General features: G+C 46.8%; 1 protein-coding gene across 3 annotated transcripts in view; it reads left to right on the forward strand.

The window, feature by feature from the left end:
• The first annotated feature begins 11,492 nt into the window (after window positions 1-11,492).
• LOC112227605 (1-phosphatidylinositol 4,5-bisphosphate phosphodiesterase delta-1) overlaps window positions 11,493-24,548 on the forward strand; it is a 60,091-nt gene continuing 47,035 nt past the window's right edge. For 2 of the 3 annotated variants that reach the window (XR_006080270.1, XM_024392398.2), the window contains exons 1-2: window positions 11,494-11,812; window positions 19,297-19,455. Coding sequence is in view for 2 of the 3 variants with exons in the window: in XM_024392398.2 (XP_024248166.1) it covers window positions 11,782-11,812; window positions 19,297-19,455 (190 nt within the window). In the remaining variant the exon portion in view is untranslated. Of the gene's footprint in view, window positions 11,813-19,296; window positions 19,456-24,548 lie in introns of all 3 variants that reach the window. The other variant, XM_042308545.1, reaches the window with a different exon arrangement.

A 24,548-nucleotide genomic window follows, 5' to 3' on the forward strand; every position in this document is an offset into this window, starting at 1 on the left:
AACAGGTGTAGTAGACCTCACAGTGAAATGCTGAATACAACAGGTGTAGTACACCTCGCAGTGAAATGCTGAATACAACAGGTGTAGTAGACCTCACAGTGAAATGCTGAATACAACAGGTGTAGTACACCTCGCAGTGAAATGCTGAATACAACAGGTGTAGTAGACCTCACAGTGAAATGCTGAATACAACAGGTGTAGTAGACCTCACAGTGAAATGCTGAATACAACAGGTGTAGTAGACCTCACAGTGAAATGCTGAATACAACAGGTGTAGTAGACCTCACAGTGAAATGCTGAATACAACAGGTGTAGTACACCTCGCAGTGAAATGCTGAATACAACAGGTGTAGTACACCTCACAGTGAAATGCTTACTTACAAGCCCTTAACACACAACGTGGTTAAGAAAATAGAGTTAAGAAAATGTTTACTAAATAACCTAAAATGCATAATAAAACAGCAACAATAAAATATTTTTATTTTATTATCTGTTATTTTACCAGGTAAGTTGACTGAGAACACGTTCTCATTTGCAGCAACAACCTGGGGAATAGTTACAGGGGAGAGGAGGGGAATGAATGAGCCAATTGTAAACTGGGGATTATTAGGTGACACTGATGGTTTGAGGGCCAGATTGGGAATTTAGCCAGGACACCGGGGTTAACACCCCTACTCTTACGATAAGTGCCATGGGATCTTTAATGACCTCAGAGAGTCAGGACACCCGTTTAACATCCCATCTGAAAAACAGCACCCTACACAGGGCAATCACTGCCCTGGGGAATTGGGATATTTTTTTTTTAGACCAGAGGAAAGAGTGCCTCCTACTGGCCCTCCAACACCACTCCCATCTCCCGACTGAACAGAACCAACCCTGCTTAGCTTCAGAAGCAAGCCAGCAGTGGTATGCAGGGTGGTATGCTGCTGGCTTAGGGTGGTATGCCGGGTGGTATGCTGCTGGCCAAATAACAAGGCTATGTACTGGTGGTATAGTACCGAGTCAATGTGCGGGGGAACAGGTTAGTTGAGGTGATGGAGGTAATATGTTAATGTGGGTAGGGGTAAAGTGACTATGTAAATAGTCTGGGTAGTCATTTGATTAGCTGTTCAGCAGTCTTATGGCTTGGGGGTAGAAGCTGTTAATAAGGACCCTTTTGGACCTAGACTTGGCGCTCCGCTATCGCTTGCCGTGCAGTAGCAGAGAGAACAGTCTATGACTAGGGTGGCTGAAGTATTTGGCAATTGTTAGGGCCTTCCTCTGACACCAGGTGGATGGATTATCTTGGCAAATTAGAAATTCTCACTGACAGGGACGTAAACAAATTTTGTACGCAACATTTGAGAGAAATAGGTTTGTGTGTGTATACAACATTTCTGGGATCTTTTATTTCAGCACTTGAAACATGGGACCAACACTTTATATGGTTAGGCTTTTATATTTTGGTTCAGTGTATATCTAGGCCTATGTCTATATGTATACCGTAAAGACATTGTATGAAATAGACATAATATATATATATATTATGTCTATTTCATACAATGTCTTTACGGTTCTCTACACATACATCGTCTAATCCGGGGCTGTAGAGAAGACACACATCTTCTAATCCAGGGATGTAGAGAAGAAACACATTGTCTAATCCAGGGCTGTAGAGAAAACACACATTGTCTAATCCGGGGCTGTAGAGAAGACACACATCTTCTAATCCAGGGCTGTAGAGAAGACACACATCGTCATTGGAAAATGAAATAATGATTGTTAATTGGCCAAAGGACGCACAGCAGACTAAAAGGTAATAAAGTCCATGATGTGTCTTTGACAAGCTACAGCATGCTACTACAGCATGCTACTACTCAAACAACCCTGTTACTGCACACCTGAGCTAGAATTCCTTATAATCAAGTGCCGGCCATTTTAACGACAAGAAATTCTCATCAGTTATCTTGTTATGGCTTGGGGGTAGTATTTTGACATCTGGATGAAAAGCGTGCCCAAAGTAAACTGCCTGTTACTCAAGCCCAGAAGCTTGGATATATAATTGGTAGATTTGGATAGAAAACACTCTAAAGTTTCCAAAACTGTTAAAATAATGTCTGTGAGTATAACATAACTGAAATGGCAAAAACCTGAGTAAAATCCATCCAGGAAGTGGGATGTTTTTGATGTGTGTAGTTTTCAATTGAATGCCTACACAGTGTGTGTTGAGTTAGGACCCAGATTGCAGTTCCTATGGCTTCCACTAGATGTCAACAGTCTTTAGACATTGTTTCAGGCTTGTTTTCTGAAAAATTAGGAAGAATGAGACCATTTTCTAAGTGGACTGTAGAATGAACCAGAGCTACAGTGGTGCAAAAAAGTATTTAGTCAGCCACCAATTGTGCAAGTTCTTCCACTTAAAAAGATGAGAAAGGCCAGTAATTTTCATCAAAGGTACACTTCAACTATGACAGACAAAACGAGAAAAAAAATCCAGAAAATCACATTGTAGGATTTTTAATGAATTTATTTGCAAAATATGGTGGAAAATAAGTTCAGGTGTAGTGAACAGATAGGTGACCCACCATGGTTCAGGTGTAGTGAACAGGTAGGTGACCCACCATGGTTCAGGTGTAGTGAACAGGTAGGTGACCCACCATGGTTCAGGTGTAGTGAACAGGTAGGTGACCCACCATGGTTCAGGTGTAGTGAACAGGTAGGTGACCCACCATGGTTCAGGTGTAGTGAACAGGTAGGTGGTGTACAGGTCACCATGGTTCAGGTGTAGTGAACAGGTAGGTGACCCACCATAGTCCAGGTGTAGTGAACAGGTAGGTGACCCACCATGGTTCAGGTGTAGTGAACAGGTAGATGACCCACCATGGTTCAGGTGTAGTGAACAGGTAGATGACCCACCATGGTTCAGGTGTAGTGAACAGGTAGGTGACCCACCATGGTTCAGGTGTAGTGAACAGGTAGATGACCCACCATGGTTCAGGTGTAGTGAACAGGTAGGTGACCCAACATGGTTCAGGTGTAGTGAACAGGTAGGTGACCCAACATGGTTCAGGTGTAGTGAACAGGTAGGTGACCCAACATGGTTCAGGTGTAGTGAACACGTAGATGACCCACCATAGTTCAGGTGGAGTGAACAGGTAGGTGACCCAACATGGTCCAGGTGTAGTGAACAGGTAGATGACCCACCATAGTTCAGGTGGAGTGAACAGGTAGATGACCCACCATGGTCCAGGTGTAGTGAACAGGTAGGTGACCCACCATAGTTCAGGTGTAGTGAACAGGTAGGTGACCCACCATGGTCCAGGTGTAGTGAACAGGTAGGTGACCCACCATAGTTCAGGTGTAGTGAACAGGTAGGTGACCCACCATGGTTCAGGTGTAGTGAACAGGTAGATGACCCACCATAGTTCAGGTGTAGTGAACAGGTAGGTGACCCACCATGGTTCAGGTGTAGTGAACAGGTAGGTGACCCACAGGTAGGTGACCCACCATGGTGTAGTGAACAGGTGTGAGTGAACAGGTAGGTGACCCACCATAGTTCAGGTGTAGTGAACAGGTAGGTGACCCACCATGGTTCAGGTGTAGTGAACAGGTAGGTGACCCACCATAGTTCAGGTGTAGTGAACAGGTAGGTGACCCCCACCATAGTTCAGGTGTAGTGAACAGGTAGGTGACCCACCATGGTCCAGGTGTAACAGTGAACCCAGGTTCAGATGACTCACCATGGTCAGGTGTAGTGAACAGGTAGGTGACCCACCATGGTTCAGGTGTAGTGAACAGGTAGGTGACCCACCATGGTTCAGGTGTAGTGAACAGGTAGGTGACCCACCATGGTTCAGGTGTAGTGAACAGGTAGGTGACTCCCACCATGGTTCAGGTTCATGTAGTGAACAGGTAGGTGACCCACCATGGTTCAGGTGCAGTGAAACAGGTAGGTGACCCACCATGGTTCAGGTGTAGTGAACAGGTAGGTGACCCACCATGGTTCAGGTGTAGTGAACAGGTAGGTGACCCAACATGGTTCAGGTGTAGTGAACAGGTAGGTGACCCAACATGGTTCAGGTGTAACAGGTAGGTGACCCACATGGTAGGTGTGGTGAACAGGTAGGTGACCCACCATAGTTCAGGTGTAGTGAACCCCACCATGGTTCAGGTGTAGTGAACAGGTGACTCCCACCATGGTTCAGGTGTAGTGAACAGGTAGGTGACCCAACATGGTTCAGGTGTAGTGAACAGGTAGGTGACCCCATGGTTCACCATGGTTCAGGTGTGAGTGAAGTGAACAGGTAGGTGACCCACCATGGTTCAGGTGTGACCCACCATGAGAACAGGTAGGTGACCCACCATGGTTCAGGTGTAGTGAACAGGTAGGTGACCCACCATGGTTCAGGTGTAGTGACCCACCATGAAACAGGTAGGTGACCCAACATGGTTCAGGTGTTGTGAACAGGTAGGTGACCACCATGGTTCAGGTGTAGTGAACAGGTAGGTGACCCACTATGGTTCAGATGTGGTGAACAGGTAGGTGACCCACCATGGTTCAGGTGTAGTGAACAGGTAGGTGACCCACCATGGTTCAGGTGTAGTGATGACCCACGGTTCATGGTTCACGGTTCAGTAGAGAACAGATAGGTGACCCACCATGGTTCAGGTGTAGTGAATAGGTAGGTGACCCACCATGGTTCAGGTGTAGTGAACAGGTAGGTGACCCACCATGGTTCAGGTGTAGTGAACAGATAGGTGACCCACCATGGTTCAGGTGTAGTGAACACGTAGGTGACCCAACATGGTTCAGGTGTAGTGAACAGGTAGGTGACCCACTATGGTTCAGGTGTAGTGAACAGGTAGGTGACCCACGATGGTTCAGGTGTAGTGAAGAGGTAGGTGACCCACCATGGTTCAGGTGTAGTGAACAGGTAGGTGACTCACCATGGTTCAGGTGTAGTGAACAGGTAGATGACCCACCATGGTCCCAGTGTAGTGAACAGGTAGGTGACCCACCATGGTTCAGGTGTTGTGAACAGGTAGGTGACTCACCATGGTTCAGGTATAGTGAACAGGTAGGTGACCCACCATGGTTCAGGTGTAGTGAACAGGTAGGTGACCCACGATGGTTCAGGTGTAGTGAAGAGGTAGGTGACCCACCATGGTTCAGGTGTAGTGAAGAGGTAGGTGACTCACCATGGTTCAGGTGTAGTGAACAGGTAGGTGACCCACCATGGTTCAGGTGTAGTGAACAGTTAGGTGACCCACCATGGTTCAGGTGTAGTGAAGAGGTAGGTGACCCACCATGGTCCAGGTGTAGTGAACAGGTAGGTGACCCACCATGGTTCAGGTGTTGTGAACAGGTAGGTGACCCACCATGGTATGGTTCAGGTGTAGTGAACAGGTAGGTGACCCATTATGGTTCAGGTGAAGTGAACAGGTAGGTGACCCACCATGGTTCAGGTGTAGTGAACAGGTAGGTGACCCACCATGGTTCAGGTGTAGTGAACAGGTAGGTGACCCACTATGGTTCAGGTGTAGTGAACAGGTAGGTTACCCCCCATGGTTCAGGTGTAGTGAACAGGTAGATGACCCACTATTGTTCAGGTGTAGTGAACAGGTAGATGATGATTTATTTAAAAAGCCCTTCTTACATCAGCTAAAATCACAAAGTGCTGTACAGAAATCTAGCCTAAAACCCCAAACAGCAAGCAATGCAGGTGTAGAAGCCCTGTGGCTCGGAAAAACTCCCTATAACCAAACCTAGAGAGGAACCAGGCTGTGAGGGGTGGCCAGTCCTCTTCTGGCTGTGCCGGGTGGAGATTATAACAGAACATGGCCAAGACGTTCAAATGTTCATAGATGACCAGCAGGGTCACATAATAATACTCACAGTAGTTGTCGAGGGTGCAACATATCAGCATCCCAGGAGTAAACGTCAGTTGGCTTTTCATAGCCGATCATTGAGAAAAAACAGCAACAGCAACTAGATGGATAAATTGACAAATGTTTAATGCTTTTCGACCTGCCCCTCATTAATATAATTGGTTCAGAGTTCATTTTGATATTTTAACCTGCATGTCCTGATCGCTTCTGGTGTCGGTTGACAAAATGAACATAAAAAAAACATTTAAAAATCAACACTATATAATGTTCAAAGTCAATATTCATATTGTCAGCAGTCTCTCACCTTGAAGGTGACCTCTAAAGCCGAAGCAACAGCTGAACATGACCCACAGACTGGACACGACCGCACCTGGTCGCCCTCCGGTCAGAACCAACTTCAGTTCAAAAAACTTGTTCACCTCTTGACCACAAACAGACTGTCAACCAGTCAGTCAACAGTGCAGTCTAACCAGTCAGTCAACAGTGCAGTCTAACAGTCAGTCAACAGAGCAGTCTAACCAGTCAGTCAACAGTGCAGTCTAACAGTCAGTCAACAGAGCAGTCTAACCAGTCAGTCAACAGAGCAGTCTAACCAGTCAGTCAACAGTGCAGTTTACTAACCAGTCAGTCAACAGACCAATTTTGTAACCAGTCAGCCAACAGAACAGTCTACTATCCAGTCAATCAACAGACCAGTCTTCTAACCAGTCAGTAAACAAAGCAGTGTACCAATCAGTCAGTCAACAGAGCAGTCTAACCAGTCAGTCAACAGTGCAGTCTAACAGTCAGTCAACAGAGCAGTTTACTAACATGGTTAATTTCAAATGTTGGTAATGTTCTAGGAATGTTCTCTGAGTTTTTTGGCAAAAATGCCTTCCCGAACATGCTTTCCTGAACATGCCTTCCCGAACATGCCTTCCAGAACATGCCTTCCCGAACATGCCTTCCCGAACATGCCTTCCCGAACATGCCCTCCTGAACATGCCTTCCCGAACATGCCTTCCCGAACATGCCCTCCTGAACATGCCTTCTCGAACATGTCTTTCCGAACATGCCTTCCCGAACATGCCTTCCCGAATATGCCTTCCCGAACATGCCTTCCCGAACATGCCTTCCCGAACATGTCTTTCCGAACATGCCTTCCCGAACATGCCTTCCTGAACATGCCTTCTCGAACATGCCTTCCCGAACATGCCTTCCCGAACATGCCTTCCCGAACATGCCTTCCCGAATATGCCTTCCCGAACATGCCTTCCCGAACATGCCTTCCCGAACATGCCTTCCCGAACATGCCTTCCCGAACATGCCTTCCCATGCCAACATGCCTTCCCGAACATGCCTTCCCGAATATGCCTTCCCGAACATGCCTTCCCGAACATGCCTTCCCGAACATGCCTTCCCGAACATGCCTTCCCGAACATGCCTTCCCGAACATGCCTTCCCGAACATGCCTTCCGAACATGCCTTCCCGAACATGCCTTCCCGAACATGCCTTCCCGAACATGCCTTCCCGAACATGCCTTCCCGAACATGCCTTCCCGAACATGCCTTCCCGAACATGCCTTCCCTTCCCGAACATGCCTTCCCGAACATGCCTTCCCGAACATGCCTTCCCGAACATGCCTTCCCGAACATGCCTTCCCGAACATGCCTTCCCGAACATGCCTTCCCGAACATGCCTTCCCTTCGAACATGCCTTCCCGAACATGCCTTCCCGAACATGCCTTCCCGAACATGCCTTCCCGAACATGCCTTCCCGAACATGCCTTCCCGAACATGCCTTCCCGAACATGCCTTCCCGAACATGCCTTCCCGAACATGCCTTCCCGAACATGCCTTCCCGAACATGCCTTCCCGAACATGCCTTCCCGAACATGCCTTCCCGAACATGCCTTCCCGAACATGCCTTCCTGAACATGCCTTCCTGAACATGCCTTCCAGAACATGCCTTCCCGAACATGCCTTCCCGAACATGCCTTCCCGAACATGCCTTCCCGAACATGCCTTCCCGAACATGCCTTCCTGAACATGCCTTCCCGAACATGCCTTCCCGAACATGCCTTCCCGAACATGCCTTCCCGAACATGCCTTCCTGAACATGCCTTCCTGAACATGCCTTCCCGAACATGCCTTCCCGAACATGCCTTCCCGAACATGCCTTCCCGAACATGCCTTCCTGAACATGCCTTCCCGAACATGCCTTCCCGAACATGCCTTCCCGAACATGCCTTCCCGAACATGCCTTCCTGAACATGCCTTCCCTGAACATGCCTTCCTGAACATGCCTTCCCGAACATGCCTTCCCGAACATGCCTTCCCGAACATGCCTTCCTGAACATGCCTTCCCGAACATGCCTTCCCGAACATGCCTTCCCGAACATGCCTTCCTGAACATGCCTTCCTGAACATGCCTTCCCGAACATGCCTTCCCGAACATGCCTTCCTGAACATGCCTTCCCGAACATGCCTTCCCGAACATGCCTTCCAGAACATGCCTTCCAGAACATGCCTTCCAGAACATGCCTTCCAGAACATGCCTTCCAGAACATGCCTTCCCGAACATGCCTTCCAGAACATGCCTTCCCGAACATGCCTTCCCGAACATGCCTTCCCGAACATGCCTTCCAGAACATGCCTTCTCGAACATGCCTTCCCGAACATGCCTTCCCGAACATGTGAACTTTCATGTGCCTTAATAACAAACCAGGTGTGAAAGTAGCACCTTGCTCCTCTGTTTCAGGCAGCCAGGTAACTATAGAAACGGTCTGGGTTTCTTTCCAAACATCTTTCATCGTTCAGCCACAAGGATGTCAATAATGTGTTTAATAAATGTGCACAAAAAAAATTCATATTCATATTTTCACCTGTCAAAAATGGCAGTCATTTGCCAACCTAGTAAGTCCAGTGCCACTGATCAGGTAATCTATTTGCTTGATTAAAAGTGCAGGAATTTTGCAGGAATCAACTATTGTAGAATCAAGACATACTTGAGAGCATGTTCTCTGCAGCTTGTGGATTCCAACATGATCCAGCACGCCTACTACACGGGTAACAGTTCTGGCACTCTGACCTAGTCATACTCTAGCACTAACCCTAACCCTAACCCTAACCCTAACCTCTAACCCTACTACACGGGTGACAGTTCTGGCACTCTGACCTACTCATACTCTATCACCAACCCTAACCCTAACCCTAACCCTACCCTCTAACCCTACTACACGGGTAACAGTTCTGGCACTCTGACCTATTCATACTCTAACCCTAACCCTAACCCTAACCCTAACCCTACCCTACTCATACTCTAGCACTAACCCTAACCCTAACCCTACTCTCTAACCCTACTACACGGGTAACAGTTCTGCCTCTCTGACCTACTCATACGCTAACCCTAACCCTAACCCTAACCCTACCCTACTCATACTCTAGCACTAACCCTAACCCTAACCCTACCCTCTAACCCTACTACACGGGTAACAGTTTTGACACTCTGACCTACTCATACTCTAGCACTAACCCTAACCCTAACCCTACTCATACTCTAACCCTAACCCTAACCCTAACCCTACCCTCTAACCCTACTACACGGGTAACAGTTCTGCCTCTCTGACACTCTGACCTATTCATACTCTAACACTAACCCTAACCCTAACCCTAACCCTACCCTACAGTTCTGATACCTACTCAGCTAGCACTAACCCTAACCCTAACCCTACTCATACTTTAACCCTAACCCTAACCCTACTAACCCTACGGGTAACAGTTCTGCCTCTCTGACCTACTCATACGCTAACCCTAACCCTAACCCTAACCCTAACCCTACCCTACTCATACTCTAGCACTAACCCTAACCCTAACCCTACCCTCTAACCCCACTACACGGGTAACAGTTCTGACACTCTGACCTATTCATACTCTAGCACTATCCCTAACCCTAACCCTAACCCTAACCCTAACCCTAACCCTAACCTCTAACCCTACTACACGGGTAACAGTTCTGGCTCTCTGACCTACTCATATTCTAACCCTAACCCTACCCTACTCATACTCTAACCCTAACCCTAACCTCTAACCCTAACCCTAACCCTACTCATACTTTAGCTGCCTCCCCTATGATTAAACACTGGGCCTCTTACTTCACAATAGGACAGTGTGTCATTAACCGTTTATGAACATTGGACTTCATGAAAATAAAAGCTCTTTAGGCTACATAGTTTATAGGCTACTGTGAGAGGAGGGACTATATGCAGCACCTAAAGATTTTTGGTGTGTCTAAAACAGGGTGTGTCAGACACGTGTCACAGACTTTCAGAGAGCTTTCTATTGTGACTGTTGTGAAACAGCTTTTCCTCGACAGAGGAGGGTGAGGTGGAGGATGTCCGTGACAAACAGCTCAGCCAGGCTGGTCTCAAATGCTAGCCGTAACATAGTAAACAAAAATCAGGGACACTGAAATTAGTATGATAGGTTATGTTTAGTATGGTTACATAAGACTGAAGGTTGCTTAAATAAATATGAAAAGGGGGTGACTAGCAATCCAAAGGTTGTGTGTTTGAATCTCATCACCGACAACTATAGCATTTTATCTGATTAACAACTTTACAGCTACTTAGCATGATAGCTAACATGCCTTGTCATTTGACTGCAGCTGAGACATGCCTTGTCATTTGACTGTAGCTGAGACATGCCTTGTCATTTGACTGGATCTGAGACATGCCTTGTCATTTGACTGCAGCTGAGACATGCCTTGTCATTTGACTGCAGCTGAGACATGCCTTGTCATTTGACTGCAGCTGAGACATGCCTTGTCATTTGACTGCAGCTGAGACATGCCTTGTCATTTGACTGCAGCTGAGACATGCCTTGTCATTTGACTGCAGCTGAGACATGCCTTGTCATTTGACTGTAGCTGAGACATGCCTTGTCATTTGACTGGATCTGAGACATGCCTTGTCATTTGACTGCAGCTGAGACATGCCTTGTCATTTGACTGCAGCTGAGACATGCCTTGTCATTTGACTGTAGCTGAGACATGCCTTGTCATTTGACTGCAGCTGGAGTCTGATGGACGAGGTATGACGTCAAACACCTGCTGTTGTTAGATGTTGCTTTAGCACATACTTCTGCTCAGTTTGACTGAGTATGTAACCATGGTGATTCAGTATGTAACCATGGTGACTCAGTATGTAACCAAGGTGACCCAGTATGTAACCAAGGTGACTTAGTATGTAACCAAGGTGACTTAGTATGTAACCAAGGTGACTCAGTAACCATGGTGCTGGATTATATCCACTCTGTCAGACAGACCAGACCTACAGGTTAAGACCATAGTCCTTTCCGTAAGACTGGCTTGTTTTAATAAGTGATAAAGATAGTATTCATTCTCCATCATTACAAGTATTTAAAACGGATACATTTGGGAAATAAACATATACTGTATCTTACTGCATTAAGCTAGTATTCATGACCTCCAACAGCTCAGCCAATCAGCATTGTCAGCCACACAGAGAAACTAAACATATGAATGGGACAACATATCAGAATGTCCCCAATGTCAGGAACTCCATGTAGAGGGTGTGGACCAGGCTACAGAGTCAATATGAGGACCCGTCAAACCGGTGTGGCTGTGCTGTTGGTGTGGACTGACTGCGCGGCAGGTCAGGGCGCATGCTTGGTATTGGCTGTAGGCTACTGACAGCGCTGCTTGGTATTGGCTGTAGGCTACTGACAGCGCTACGCACTGTCTGGATCTCATCAGCAGCCTGAAGTTTGTAGCGGACTGATGGTGCGAGACCTGCGCACTGCTTTTTATCACCGCTTTGCTATTCGCATTTATCCATTGAGACCCTTAGACTCGAGCGTTTGCTGGGGGGAGTTTACGCACCTGCAACTTTGGACTGATCTGGTCAATTCGGGATGGAATCGAACGGTAAAGCAGAAAAACATGGTAAGTTGAACTGTAGATATATGCAATATGGTGTGAAATCTGTTCATATTGTTGAGAACCTTCACAATCTGTTAGGTGCGACTTCCATGCATGATCATTCGGCACCTCTTTGAGTGGATAGGATGACTCAAGTGAGCAATTTCAAACATTTTTTTTTTAGAAATGTTTTTATGATCTACTTGTACCAAGGTAATATCCGTTTTGATTGTCTAGTGTCCTGTCTCTAGGGCACGTAACATTCTGTCTGAAAGTCATTATTGTAAGTATAAACAGAGGAAATGCTTTCTCCCGTGGGATGAACAATGTGCCTTATTATACAAAATGTTGGAGTGCAGCCAGATCAGATATTAGTGTCTGGAGGCAGGTAGAAAGGGGAGGAGACATCCCTGGAGCCAACTCCTTCCTTCACACCTTCACTTTCCTTTACCCCCGCCTTAGTTACCTGATCACCCAATCACGTCACTGTACCATCAAAAGGATAGTTTACCTGTTCCATAGGTAGCCTGTCTATCCCAGTTAGCAATCAGGTGGATTTAATGTGAAAGTTATAGCTGTATAGATGTAACGGAAGTTAAATGCTGTTGGCCTCACCAATACAAGACAATAGCTTGTTTCCTCTTGGCTCTACACTGATTTGATGCACTCTCATCCATATAGGGACCCAGACACGGCCCCTATAACTGACTAGGATGTTAGCCTAGATACGGCCCCTATAACTGACTAGGATGTTAGCCTAGATACGGCCCCTATAACTGACTAGGATGTTAGCCTAGATACGGCCCCTATAACTGACTAGGATGTTAGCCTAGATACGGCCCCTATAACTGACTAGGATGTTAGCCTAGATACGGCCCCTATAACTGACTAGGATGTTAGCCTAGATACGGCCCCTATAACTGACTAGGATGTTAGCCTAGATACGGCCCCTATAACTGACTAGGATGTTAGCCTAGATACGGCCCCTATAACTGACTAGGATGTTAGCCTAGATACGGCCCCTATAACTGACTAGGATGTTAGCCTAGATACGGCCCCTATAACTGACTAGGATGTTAGCCTAGATACGGCCCCTATAACTGACTAGGATGTTAGCCTAGATACGGCCCCTATAACTGACTAGCATTTATATGATTATGTGAATGATAAGTAGTAAAGGGTAACCAATGAACAGGGATATATAGTAGATGGAAGATACTATACGTCATTCACAGCCAAACATTATGGACTTGAAAAATATTTAGACTGTAGGAGAGAGTGGTGTAAGTTGAGATTTATTTTTTTACATTCAGCATCAATTCTTCAAGGGAAATATAATACTCTTTCTAACAAAGATATCTACATATATTTCAGGATGTTGTGTATCTGTCACGCCCTGACCGTAGATTGCTTTGTATATTTCTATTTTTTGTTTGGTCAGGGTGTGATGTGGGTGGGTATTCTATGTTGTATGTCTAGGTGTTGTGTTTCTATGTTTAGGCCTGGTATGGTTCCCAATCAGAGGCAGCTGGTTATCGTTGTCTCTGATTGAGAAACATACTTAGGCAGCCTGGTTTCGCCCTTGAGTTGTGGGTAGTTGTTTTCTGTTTTGTCTAAGACAGAACTGTTGCGGTTTGTTCTACTTTTGTTTTTGTTTCAGTGGTCCGGTTATAATAAACTTCATGGACACTTACCATGCTGCGCATTGGTCCGATATTTCCTACTCCCCAGGAGAGGAGGAGAATCGTTACAGGATATTGTGTATCCCTGAAAATAATCAGATTTCATGTAAACAGTTTAGAAAACTGCTTGTCTAAAAAAAAGAGTTATCTTGTTACAACGTACCTGGGTATGGGAAAACTGAAACAAGATTTCGTACACGCTGTTCCAGAGCATCCCAAACATGCTCAATGGGTGACATGTCTGGTGAGTATGCAGGCCATGGAATAACTGGGACATTTTCAGCTTCCGGGAATTGTGTACAGATCCTTGTGACATGGGGCCGTGCGTATCATGCTGAAACATGAGGTGATGGAGTCGGATGAATGACACGACAATGGGCCTCAGGACCTCGTCACGGTATCTCTGTGCATTCAAATTGCCATCGATAAAAATAAAATTGTGTTCGTTGTCCGTAGTTTATGCCTGCCCATACCATAACCCCACCGCCACGATGGGGCACTCTGTTCACAACGTTGACATCAACAAACCGCTCGCTCACATGACGTCCTGCACGTGGTCTGTGGTTGTGAGGCCAGTTGGACGTGCTGCCAAATTCTCTAAAATGACGTTGGAGGTGGTCTGCCATCTGCCTAGTACAGTTGAAACTGGGATTCATCTGTGAAGAGCACTCTTCTCCAGCGTGCCGGTGGCCATCGAAGGTCAGCATTTGCCCACTGAAGTCGGTTACAACACTTAACTGCTGTCAGGTCAAGACCCTGGTGAGGATGACGAGCACGCAGATGAGCTACCCTGAGACAGTTTCTGACAGTTTGTGCAGAAGTTCGTCGTTGGGCAAAACCACAGTTTTATCAACTGTCAGGGTGGCTGGCCTCAGACCAGGTGAAGAAGCCGGAGGTCCTTGTCTGGCGTGGTTACATGTGGTCTGCGGTTGTGAGGCCAGTTGTTACTGCCAAATTCTGTAAAACGACATTGAAGCCGGCTTATTGTAGAAAAATGTACCTTCAGTAACAACTCGGGTGGACATTCCTGCAGTCAGCATTCCAATTGCACGCTCTCTCAATACTTGAGAGACAGTATCTGTGACATTGTGGTGGGACAACGGCACATTTTATAGTAGCCTTTTATTGTCCCCAGCACAAGGTGTACCTGTGTTATGATCATGCTGTTTAATCAGCTTCTAGACATGCCACACCTGTGAGAAATGCTCACGAACAGGAATGTAAACAAATTTGTGTTCAAAATATGAGAGAAACTTTTTGTTGTGTCTTTCAGACACGGTCAGATACAACAAATGTCATTGCAAAATAAAACATTCCAAAATCATTTGATCAAGTTCACCTTGCTTTGCTAATACCTTAGATACTGTCTTGGTCAAATTACAGCAAATAAGAGTGTTATTGTCACCGTAAAAGGTAAATGATGGGAGTTATAATGCACAGCTTCAGGACAGGTCAGGTCAGTGGTCAGAGGTCAGAGTTCAGGACAGATAACGGGAAACATGGGTATGTATGGCCGGTACCAGGTTAATGAATCTGACTCTTTTGGTCTTTTCAGAACCTCTGTAAGTACGGAGGTGGTACTAGTTGATAACACTTCTACCCTCCTCTAGATGCGTTGTAAGGTAACGGTGATCAACCCGTCTCTCAATAACAATGTCTTTAGACTGTTGCGTTGATGGTGGAAAACGTACGCAATTGGCATACTTGAGAAAAGTAAAGATACACTACAAAGTATGTGGACACCTGCTTGTCGAACATCTTATTCCAAAATCATGGGCATTAATATGGAGTTGGTCCCCCTTTGCTGCCATAACAGCCTCCACTCTTCTGGGAAGGCTTTAATATGGAGTTGGTCCCCCCCCCTGTTATAACAGCCTCCTCTCTTCTGGGAAGGCTTTAATATAAGGGTTGGTTGCCCTTTGCTGCTATAATAGCCTCCTCTCTTCTGGGAAGGCTTTAATATGGAGTTGGTCCCCCCTTTGCTGCTATAACAGCCTCCTCTCTTCTGGGAAGGCTTTATTATGGAGTTGGTCCCCCTTTGCTGCGAAAACAGCCTCCACTCTTCTGGGAAGGCTTTCCACTAGATGTTGGAACATTGCTGCAGGGACTTGCTTCCATTCAGCCACGAGCATTAGTGAGGTTGTGCACTGATGCTGGGCGATTAGGCCTGGCTTGCAGTCTGCGTTCCAATTAATCCCAAAGGGGTTTGATGAGGTTGAGGTCAGGTCTCTGTGCAGGCCAGTCAGGTTCTTCCACACCAATGTCGACAAACCATTTCTGTATGGACCTCGCTTTTGTGCACGGGGGCGTTGTCATGCTGAAACAGGAAAGGGCCTTCCCCAAACTGTTGCCACAAAGTTTAAAGCACAGAATTGTATAGGATGTCATTGTGTGCTGTAGCGTTAAGATTCACTGGAACTATGGGGCCTAGCCCGAACCATGAAAAACAGCCTCAGACCATTATTCCTTTATGCACAAAAACTTTACAGTTGGCACTATGCATTCGGGCTGGTAGCGTTCTCCTGGTATCTGACAAACCCAGATTCATCAGTCGGACTGCCAGATGGTGAAGCGTGATTCATCACTCCAGAGAACGCATTTCCACTGCTCCAGAGTCCCATGACGGCAAGCTTTACACCACCAGCTGACGAATGGCATTACTCATGGTGATCTTAGGCTTGTGTGCGGCTGCTCGGCCATGGAAACGCATTTCATGAAGCTCCCGATGAAGAGTTCTTGTGCTGACGTTGCTTCCAGAGGCAGTTTGGAACTCGGTAGTGAATGCTGATACCGAGGACATTTTTATGCACTACAGCAGTCTGCAGTTCCGTTCTGTGAGCTTGTGTGGCCTACCATTTTGCGGCTGAGCCGTTGTTGCTCCAATACTTCCACTTCATATTAACAACACTTGCAGTTGACCGGGGAAGCTCTAGAAGGGCAGACATTTGATGAACTGACTTGTTGGAAAGGGAGCGTCCTATGACGGTGCCACGTTGACAGTCACTGAGCTCTTCAGTATGGACCATTCTACTGCCAATGTTTGTGTATGGATATTGAATGGCTGTGTGCTCAATTTGTATAAATCTGTCAACAACGGGTGTGGCTGAAATAGCCAAATACATTCATTTACTTCTGTGTACCTTAATATTAAATATTTATTTTATTTATTTAACCTTTATTTAACTAGGCAAGTCAGTTAAATTTTTTATTTTATTTACAATTACGGCCTACCAAAAGGCAAAAGGCCTCCTGCGGGGACGGGGTGTCCATGATTGAGTCTTTGAATGAAGAGATTGAGATAAAACTGTCCAGTTTGAGTGTTTGTTGTAGCTTGTTCCAGTCGCTAGCTGCAGCGAACTGAAAAGAGGAGCGACCCAGGGATGTGTGTGTGCTTTGGGGACCATTAACAGAATGTGACAGGCAGAACGGGTGTTGCCTGTCTCACAGATTCGTCAAGTACTTGTTTGGGTGTGGCTGAGTCCTGAGAAGGTGACAACTGCTGGGTCAGGGTGTCACCCAGTAACCGTTCTGGACCAATCACAACTGCTGGGTCAGGGTGTCACCCAGTAACAGTTCTGGACCAATCACAACTGCTGGGTCAGGGTGTCACCCAGTAACCGTTCTGGACCAATCACAACTGCTGGGTCAGGGTGTCACCCAGTAACAGTTCTGGACCAATCACAACTGCTGGGTCAGGGTGTCACCTAGTAATAGTTCTGGACCAAACACAACTGCTGGGTCAGGGTGTCACCCAGTAATAGTTCTGGACCAATATCATTATGGGGTATTGAGTCATTATGGGGTATTGTGTCTTCATTGAGTATTGAGTCATTGTGGGTTATTGAGTCATTGTGGGGTATTGAGTCATTATGGGGTATTGAGTCATTATGGGGTATTGAGTCATTATGGGGTATTGAGTCATTATGGGGCATTGTGTCATTATGGGGTATTGATTCAATATGGGGTATTGAGTCATAATGGGGTATTGTGTCATTATGGGGTTTTGAGTCATTATGGGGTATTGAGTCATTATGGGATATTGTGTCATTATGGGGTATTGAATCATTATGTCATTATGGGGTATTGTGTCATTATGGGGTATTATGTTACTATGGGGTAATGTGTTACTATGGGTTTTGTGTTACTATGGGGTTTTGTGTCACTATGGGGTTTTGTGTCATTATGGGGTATTGAGTCAATATGGGGTATTGATTCATTATGGGGTGTCATTATGGGGTTTTGAGTCATTATGGGGTATTGAGTCATTATGGGGTATTGAGTCATTATGGGGTTTTGAGTCATTATGGGGTATTGAGTCATTATGGGATATTGTGTCATTATGGGGTATTGAATCATTATGTCATTATGGGGTATTGTGTCATTATGGGGTATTGTGTTACTATGGGGTAATGTGTTACTATGGGTTTTGTGTCACTATGGGGTTTTGTGTCACTATGGGGGTTTTGTGTCACTATGGGGTTTTGTGTCACTATGGGGGTTTCTGTTACTATGGGGCATTGAGTCACTAGGTTTGAATCACATTTGAAAAATGACAGTTAGCTTCTGTACTCGCTATACACTTTAGATAGAACACAAGTACAAATTTTGAAACACAGGCAAAGACTGAATCACACAATACTAGCTTATCTAAGCTCATGTTTTGTGTTGATAATGGTATGGGTCAGGAGTGAGCAGTCCTGTGATCAAACAAGTCAACAACAACAGAGCTACTGAGTGAATTCAGGCTACGGTCCAAAACCCTACAGAGGCAGTCTGAAGCACTCAGCTATTTCCCAGTGCCCAGCCTTCCTCCTCCTCTCGGAATTCATGCCAGCTAGATTCATAAACAGCCTCTGTCAGTCTGTTGCGGTACCTTGTAAAAATGTCTACAATGTTGTTGTTGTACCCACGCACCAGGAGTGGCGAGCACTGACAGGGTGGTTCTGAATGTGGACCACCCGGTCCAGCCCAAGCTAGCCCAGGCCAGTCCAGCCTAGTCCAGCCCAGTCTAGTCCCGCCCAGGCCAGTCCAGCCTAGTCCAGCCTAGTCCAGTCTAGCCTAGTCCAGCCTAGTATAGCCCAGTCCAGCCTAGTCCAGCCCAGTCCAGTCTAGCCTAGTCCAGTCCAGCCTAGTTCAGCCCAGTCCAGCCTAGTCCAGCCTAGTCCAGTCTAGCCTAGTCCAGCCCAGTCCAGTCGAGTCCAGTCTAGCCTAGTCCAGCCCAGTCCAGTCGAGTCCAGCCTAGTCCAGCCCAGTCCAGTCGAGTCCAGCCTAGTCCAGTCTAGCCTAGTCCAGCCTAGTCCAGTCCAGCCTAGTCCACCCTAGTCCAGCCCAGCCCGCTGACTGCTGCCTCTAACTCCTGCTGCTCGTTGTACTACTACATCTTTCATTTTCAGAGTCTATCTTGAGTGGTAGTGAGGAAAACATTTGGGGTGGAGGGGTCCTTTTGCTTTCACTTCCTGTCTGACTCGACTGACCTGGTTTGTTTGTCTCAGATGTTCTACACAGGATGCTTTGCAGAAGCGTGGTTGCAACCACAAACATGCACACACGCAAACACATGCAAGCAATACACGTACACACACGGGTTGTAAGCAGCCACTGGTGAGATCATTGAGCTTCATCTGACCATGTGAAAGCTCAGATGGAATATCTGCAGCTTTTACAGTATACAGCCTTCACCACAATTCCAACACCACACTGCTCCATCCCAACACATAAATACCTAATGGCTTCCTTTATTACCATTCCAGATGGGTTTACCATGGTTACGGTAGTTGTGAAGAGTCCATCTGTCTGTGACCTCTAACCTCTGTGTGACCCCACTAGGGTTAGAGAGAGATGCGGACCTCCAGTTGTTGCTGGTGGGGGGAGAGCTGCTGAAGGTAAGGTCCTCCTCCTGGAAGAAGAACCGCTTCTACAAGCTGCAGGAGGACTGTACAACCATGTGGCACGAGTCACACAGGACATTCAAGCGCAACCAGACCTGTGAGTACTGCTACTGTAATCAGAGTAACCAGACCTGTGAGTACTGCTACTATATCAGAGTAACCAGACCGGAAGTCACGACTTCACAGGAGAGCCGTTTAAACTTAAAAAATATATTTTTTATCAAAATACATTTTTTGGGCAGAAATGCCTTCTCAAACATGTTAACTTTCATGTGGATTAATAACAAACTTGTATGCCATCTGTAAATACGAATGACATTATTAAATGAAAAGCCTTGTTGGTTAAGCCACAGAAAAAGCGAGCAACCTTCCCACTAGTCATGATTGCCTGAGATAACGAGTGGGCTGGACCTTCCGAGAGGAGTTCGGATTGGTCTGCCATATTGAAGGCTTCTGCCTATTTGAGCTTGTCAGTCTGTGTTGGTAATCCTGTCGAACGCGGTTTTAAAAGTGTATTGTGTAGTGGAGCTGCATAGGTGTTGCTCTCCACTTTCTGGAGGATCAAGTTTTGCCTGGGTTAACTGCATATATTGGTAAGATTATTTGATAACTGGTTAGATGACATTATGTATTTCCAAAACGTTGGTTTACTTAAATGTAGCTGTAAGCTAGGTTTTGACAGCAACTGGCTGACTCATGCAGTGCTAACGTAACGTTAGCAGGCTAGTAGGACTAACATTAACAGGATAGTAGGGCTAACGTTAGCAGCCTAGTTGGCTAGCAACCTTGCAAGTTGAATTGTAAATATACATTTATAAAGTATTTGATTGTAAATTGTCAGAAAATGTAATTGAAACCAGTGGTCATGAGTGCAAACGATTTGATTTATTTTATACATTTGAAGTTATTTCTGTTGGACATGACAGAGAATAGTGTCACATCTGCTCCTGCAACGCCCTCTATGGCTCATCTTGTGTCTTCTTGACCTGCCGTCACTCCCCCGGGACTCTCTCCCTCCCTCTCCCTCTCTGTGTGTGATTGTGTGGGCGGAGACAGGTGTGCTGGAGTCAGAGCAGATCCCCACCAGCTGCAACCTGTTCCATAATCAAGACCTCTACAAATACTCAGCCCTGCCACTTCCATGCGGCCAGATCGTAATCTCTCTCAGTCTACGTTTCTAGCCGTTTGTTACTATTCAGATGCTGTTATCCTGCTGTGCCTGTTTTCCTTTCCTGACGCTGTTTTCCTCTCTGCTACAGTACTGCCCTCTCTGACTCTGGTCCCTGTCTCCAGTCCCATGTCTCGTCATCCTGCTACTCTGTCCTGGATTCTCCTCTCTACTACTCCCTTGGATTCCCCTCCGGACCTGCTTACCCTGTCTCAACCCCTCTCGCTCCAGCCTCCATCTCTGCCTTGTTTTTCAGTAAATATCTTGGTTACTTCATCCCAGTCTCCTCATCTGGGTCTACTCTTGGGTTCCCCTGTTCCACTCCGCGTAATAGTACGATCTGGCCAAAGATATGAACCAAGCAGACTCTGCTACTCTCCACCAAACCCTCGTCGGCCAAGGCGCCCTGCTCGAGCAACATGACTGAGCCCTGAAGACCCTTCTTCACATCAAGGAGTTTTCCATCAAGGAGTTTTCACAGAGCCTGCATGACCTACAGGGCTGACCCTTTGCCCAGTGCTCACAATCAGTTCCAAGTATTTCTCCAGTACCAGTTTTTTCCAATTCCCAAGTGTTACGATGGCAACCTCGAAGCTTGCAGAGCATTTTTGGTACAATGTTCAAAAGTATTTGAGCAACAGCCCTACTCTTATGCTAGCGAATGGGCCAATATTTCCTTTCTGATTGGCTGCCTCCATGGAGCAGCGCTTTCCTGGGCCATGGTGGTGTTGGAGAGACAGTCCCCCATCTGCTTCTCCTACTCCAGATTCACGGAGGAGATGAAGAAAGCCTCCTGGACCGAGGTTTTGTTACCCAGTTGGGCCTGGACTCTGTTCCACTCGATTCACCCCTCGATGCCAATGCTCTCAATGGACAGCTCCTCTCCCGTGTCTTTGAGAGAACTGTGCTTGTCATCCTGCATCTCTCTGGAAATCACCAGGAAAAAATCCCTTTCCACATAATCGACTGTCCTTACTCTCCCCTAGTTCTTGGGCATCCATGGTTAAAGCTACACAACCCACAGATTGACTGGACCACCAGAAAGGTAACCACATGGAGTTTGTTATGTCACTCTAATTGTTTGCATTCTGCCCTTCCCCCAGACTAGTCTGTGCCCCAGTTCATTCCAGAACCTCCAGACCTGTCATCAGTTCCACCCGAGTATCACAATCTAGTTCCTGTGTTCAGCAAGCATCACGCCCTGTCGCTGCCGCCTCATCGGCCGTACGACTGAGCCCTTGACCTCCAGCCTGGAGCTCCTCTCCCCAGTAGCCGGTTGTTTAACCTCTCTCGTCCCGAGCAAGAGGCTATGGAGAGGTGTGTCCAGGATTCTCTGGCTGCAGGATGCCATCTTCCTCCCCGGTTTGTGCTGGGTTTTTCTTTGTGAAGAAGGATGGGTCACTGAGGCCGTGCATAGACTTCCGTGGGCTGAATAACATCACTGTTAAGAACAAGTACCCCTTGCCACTCATCAACTCTGCTTTTGCCCCCCTCCATGGTGCCACAGTGTTTACCAAACTCGACCTCCGGAATGCCTACCACCTTGTCCGCATAAGAGAGGTGGACGAGTGGAAGACTGCGTTCAACACACCACTTGGTCACTTTGAATATTTGGCCTTTTGGGCTTGCTAACGCACCTGCTGTTTTCCAGAACCTAGTCAATGACGTGCTGAGGGATGTGATTGGATGCTTCGTTTTAATCTATTTAAATTACATTGTGATTTTTCCCAAGGACCCTGAGGCTCACCAGCAACACGTTTGCCAAGGTCTTCAACAGCTGTTGGAGAATAAGCTTTTTGTTAAAGCTGAAAAATGTGAGTTCCATGCTGCCTCAGTGTCTTTCCTGGGTTATATTATTGCACAGGGACAGTTAAGTATGGACCCTGCCAAGGTCAAGGCATTCAGAGTGGCCTACGCCCTCCAACCTGAAGCGGCAACAGCGTTTTCCTGGGGTTTGCACATTTTTACAGACGTTTCATCCGCAACTACAGCCATCTGGTAGCACCTCTCACTACTCCGTTCCACTGGCAGAGGCAGCATTCCTGGAACTCAAGCGTCACTTCACCTCCGGTCCTTAGCCTGACCCAGGACTCCAGTTCATCATGGAGGTGGACGCCTCTGACACTGGGGGTAGGTGCTGTTCTGTCTCAACGTTCCCCCTCTGATCAGAAGGTCCATCCATGTGCATTCTTTGCCCGCAAGCTCTCAGCTGCAGAGAGGGAACTCCTGGCCGTTAAGCTGGCTCTGGAGGAATGGCATCACTGGCTGGGGGCTCTGTAAGCCCCTTCATCGTGTGGACTGGCCATATAAACCTGTCCCACATCCAGACCGCCAAACATCTGAACTCCTGGCAAGCCAGGTGGGCCTTGTCCTTCAGTAGATTCAATTTCCTACTCACTTATCACCCCGGTTCGAAGAATACCAAGCCTGATGCCCTCTCTCGCCAGTTCACAACCAACAACACAGGTACCGAGCCAAAAGCCATTGTGCCATCCACCGGCATCGTTGCTGCCATCACCTGGGAGATCGAGTCCCGTATCCACCAAGCTCAGCAGACCTGCCTGACCTGGGTAACGGTCCTTCTGAGCTCTACCACCTACTCTGTATTTCTGAGCTCTACCACCTACTCTGTCTGTCCGAGTTCTACCGCCTACTCTGTCTGTCCGAGTTCTACCGCCTACTCTGTCTGTCCGAGTTCTACCGCCTACTCTGTCTGTCCGAGTTCTACCAACCTACTCCGTCTGTCCGAGTTCTACCACCTACTTTCAATTGTGTCTCGCAGCCCTGCATCTCACTACTGGTCAACCTGGGTTTTGGGAGGCAGTGGAATGTAAACTAAAACATCTCACAGATAGTCAAGAGAGAAATAACAAGAAGTGAATTCTGACCCACACATCGCTTCCTTTTGAACTGTCAAGACTGGTGTGTGTGTCCATTCCATCCCTGGCTTCCTCTCAGACATCTCCTGGCACAGGACTGGCCATGTGTGTCAGCTCCAGGACCCAGCCTCCTCCACTCCCCTTCCTCTCCTTTTTGTAGTTTCTTCCTGTGGTCTTGATTGAGACAAGTTTACCAATGAGCTCTCATGTGTTTAGTCGAAGAAGAAGAGAATGTGGGAGGGTGTAACGAGTGCGCTGATAGTCGGGAAGCAAGTTCAGGGAGTAACTGTTTTAATAAATAAAATAAACAATGAACACGAAACACAAACAACTCACCGACATGAAACAGAATCAATAACACCTGAGGAAAGAACCAAGGGGAGGGACAGATATAGGGAAGATAATCAAGGAGCTGATGGAGTCCAGGTGAGTGTCATAAGGCGCTGGTGACAGGTATGCAGGATAATCAGCAACCTGATGAACTAGAGGCCGGAGAGGGAGAGTACGTGACAGAGGGTGATACTTTGTGTTTAGTAAAGACTTTCTCCCCAGGGAATAACTCTGTTCTGTAACGTCAAAACTTTGTCCCCAGGGAAAAATGTAAAAGAGAACCTGTTTTACCTGGTAATGTCTACTGTACATATTTGACACTACAGCAGACTAAAGCCATATCTATCCACACTAAAACATCACCAGTCCCTCTGTCTCATAGGGCAGTGTTTTGTTTACAATGCCTTTCCTGTGTTTACTGTCCACACCCTAACTGTGGGAGAGAGAGAGAGAGAGAGAGAGAGAGAGAGGTGTAGTAAGTCTTGAGTAACAGCCCAGGTCATATGAGGTAGAGTCTGTGCGAGGTAGAGTCTGTGCGAGGTAGAGTTTGTGCGTTTCTCAGGCTACTGTGACCCCATGTAGCTCAATTGGTAGAGCATTGTGCTTGCAGAGCCAGGGTTGTGGGTTTGATTCCCACGGAGGACCAGTATTAACAAGTAGGAGAATGTATGTCTACAAGAACTGTATGTCGGTTACTGTTAACTCAGGTCTCCAGTCACTGAGAGGGGACCAGACCTAGTACTGTACTGTAGGTTACTGAGAGGAGACCAGACCTAGTACTGTACTGTAGGTTACTGAGAGGGGACCAGACCT

The sequence above is a fragment of the Oncorhynchus tshawytscha genome, linkage group LG29 (genome assembly GCF_018296145.1).
Source record: "Oncorhynchus tshawytscha isolate Ot180627B linkage group LG29, Otsh_v2.0, whole genome shotgun sequence".
Taxonomy (NCBI): Eukaryota; Metazoa; Chordata; class Actinopteri; order Salmoniformes; family Salmonidae; genus Oncorhynchus; species Oncorhynchus tshawytscha.